This window comes from Cyprinodon variegatus, unplaced genomic scaffold (assembly GCF_000732505.1).
Source record: "Cyprinodon variegatus isolate N-32 unplaced genomic scaffold, C_variegatus-1.0 Scaffold459, whole genome shotgun sequence".
Classification (NCBI taxonomy): Eukaryota; Metazoa; Chordata; class Actinopteri; order Cyprinodontiformes; family Cyprinodontidae; genus Cyprinodon; species Cyprinodon variegatus.
The window spans coordinates 33,528-36,744 of NW_015150912.1; the positions used below are offsets into that span (position 1 = coordinate 33,528).

Below are 3,217 nucleotides of genomic sequence, written 5' to 3' on the forward strand. Positions count from 1 at the left end.
CTAGATGTGGAGGATGATATTTTGATTAGAATTTTAATTTAGACAAAGAAAAAATGCTTTTTCAGATATCAGGAATAAATATTCCGTAAAACTAATACATATCAAAACGGCTTGCCATAATATGTTGTGTAATAAATAGTATCTTGAGTGGTAGTAGATCAATGTATCTATTTAGGTGAAAGTCTAGTCTTAAAATGTTCTAATATATAGAACCTGTGCATCATCGCATGGCTCCCTCCTCATGTTGATTCAGTCTTCTTTTACACAGTAAATACTAAGTGTCAGTTTGCAGCCTTGTTACGGATGTTATTGTCTCAATATATGGTTTTCATTAGCGTCTATCAGGCCCATAGAATGCCTTCAGATTGTGCCAGTAGGCTCAGTAGGTTGTTATCATTGAGTCAAACCCAATCCTAACCCTTAAGAAATTCTATTTCCCCTCTGGAATTAATGAATCTATTCATGTGTAATCTGAAAATAATTTCTGTAGTTCTTTATGTACTGTGAATATAACTAAATAAAAATAATATGATACGCATCTCGCTTATATTAAACAAACCCAAAACATGTAATCTCATGTCCTGTCAACTCAGTTGTTGAATCCTGTGCCTACAAATATTCAATTCTCTGTGAAAAATACCAATCATTAAGATCCTCATCAAAAGGACATGCAATGTTTCTTTTTGAAACCTAATGTGTCCAACAGACCCAGTGAGTGATTTTTTTCTTTTTTCATGCACAAAACTACGACAAAAATCTTACTAAATCAAGAAATAATGAGAACAGAGGCAGAGGACACTTTGCATTTACTGAAGAAAACCTGCTACTGACCAGGTTAGCTCTGGGGAGAATGTTACTACAGTGACTGAAACAGAGGTTGAGGAAACTCTCTTCGTGAAATGGAAAAATCTGAATTTCCCATATTTCAGGTTAAAAAAACGTAAGAGTTTTCAGTAAACCTGCTTCATGAATAGGACCTCACATCTTGGTGTGTGGATATCCAAGTTACAAAAAAACAAACAAACAAAAAAAACAACAGCAACAGCAAAAAAACATCCTAGAACAGAATTAAAAATAAATTTTTTGTAATATCCAACATTTTGCCACAAAAAGAGCAAATCCTGATATATATATATATATATATGTTTTTCTTTTTAATCCAAAAAAAGACGGTAGGAAAAAAAAGTGTCCTAATCAGGACGCTCTCCATTTAATGCCGCTGTGTGTGTTAATAAAGATCTAATAGGACCAATGGATGGTGTGATCTTTAAAAACAGCAACCTGATTTACAGGAACCACACACAATACTCAAACTTTATCTCCAGTAAAGTTGAAAAAAATAAAATAAATTATGAACAATTTTATATCATGGTACAGTTTCTACAGTCAGCATCAATTTTACTGTTCTTAGATTTCACTAATAGATTTTTGTTAACTTGCAGAAAATATTTATCAAGATAAGCACGTTGGTGAAGTACCCCCATAGAGATATTGTTAAACCGAAGAGGAAAAAAGTGGTTTCTTCATAACAAGAACTGAATGTGTTCATTCAATATGTAGCAATTGAACTTTAACAAAATAACCTTCACAAATAAATATAGAACTCCTTAAAAGGGCCTAAAAATTTATAAAGTGAAAGTACAGATGACTTTGGTTGAGTTTAGATCAGGACAAGCAAATTTGTTTCCAATTTTAATATTTTCTTATAATTAATTATCTAAACAAAATTAACCAGAATGGGTTTTTCTCTTTCCTAGTGAGATCTTTTCAATATATATACTATTAAGTGAGAGGCAGAGCCCTCTGGTGTTGAGGATGAGAATGATTTAGCATGGTACCAGTGGAATAAAATATTTGCTTGATAGAATCACCAGTCAAGGGTATGTCCCCTTTGATTAAGTATTTTATTGTTTCATATCTTCAAATTATGACAAAAATCCTGTGGAACATTCAAAGAGCTCAATATTCTTCATGGAAGGGGTACTCTGGGTGATCGCTCCACCTGTGTCAGGATTAAGAAAAAGATGGGCCATATGTAAATAGTCTTTTTTATACATAAAAAAAAAAAAAACTAAATAGCAGTAGTTCATACATACATCAGTAGCTCAACAAAGCGGATGTTTTTGTTCAGTCCTTCAATGGCCTTCATCTCTCTCTCCGTAAGGGAAAAATCAAATATCTGTCAATTATAATGCAGGGAAAAGAAAGCAAGATTAATGAATGGAGAAAAGTCTGCTGGAACAGGGACTAAAGGCTTTGATTTGAATTTGATTAATGCTGTTTTTTGGATAATTTCAAACACAGACGTGATTAAATCTACTGTTATAAAACTCAAGGATGAAATCAGCGTCATTGTCTGGAAATCAACTCTCATTAACAGTTTTTATTTAATCATTTGAAAGCCAGAAAATGTTGATCATTTATGTAAATAGTTAGGTTACTTTTTCATTGACTAGCTGCTATTCTAACATTACTTTACTCTAGATGCCTATAGAAATGTTTCTCAAATCAGTCGAGATCAGCCTTCAAGTTTGCTTGTTATTAAGGATGCAACAGAGTAACATTGAAGTCGTAGCGAAACGGCTGTTCCAACCGTTGCATTTCTTAATTCTCCCGAGTAGTGCCCAACTTTACACGAGTGAATAAAGTGAATGTGATTGGCAGTTTATCAAGAGGGCGGGATTGTTGTGGCAGAAGGTTCACAAGCAAGTTCAATTGTGGCCAGTTTCTCGGAAGCATCTTGCTAACCAGTTAGCAACTTAGTGCTAGTAGGTTCCCAATGGGAAATTACATTGGGACCAATTAGCACTAAATTGGTTACTTAGTAACATTAGATTTCATTAATAGATTTTTGTTAACTTTTGTTAACAGAAAATATTTATCAACATAAGCACGCTGGTGAAGTACCCCCCATAGAGATATTGTTAAACCAAAGAGGAAAAAAGTGGTTTCTTCATAACAACAACTGAATGTGTTCATTCAATATGTAGCAATTGAAGGTTCACAAGCAAGTTCGATTGTGGCCAGTTTCTCGGAAGCATCTTACTAACCAGTTAGCAACTTAGTGCTAGTAGGTTCCCAATGGGAAATTACATTGGGACCAATTAGCACTAAATTGGTTACGTAGTAACATTAGATTTCATTAATAGATTTTTGTTTACTTTTGTTAACAGAAAATATTTATCAACATAAGGACGCTGGTGAGTTACCCCCCATA

General features: G+C 33.6%; 1 protein-coding gene across 1 annotated transcript in view; it reads right to left on the reverse strand.

Moving 5' to 3' along the window:
* Window positions 1–1,918: 1,918 nt before the first annotated feature.
* Window positions 1,919–3,217, reverse strand: part of LOC107094041 (3-oxo-5-beta-steroid 4-dehydrogenase-like) — a 5,827-nt gene continuing 4,528 nt past the window's right edge. The window contains exons 8-9 of the mRNA XM_015389439.1: window positions 2,097–2,179; window positions 1,919–2,002 (exon numbers count right to left, since the gene is read on the reverse strand). Of these exons, the coding sequence (XP_015244925.1) occupies window positions 1,960–2,002; window positions 2,097–2,179 (126 nt within the window). The 3' untranslated portion in view covers window positions 1,919–1,959. The remainder of the gene's footprint in view (window positions 2,003–2,096; window positions 2,180–3,217) is intronic.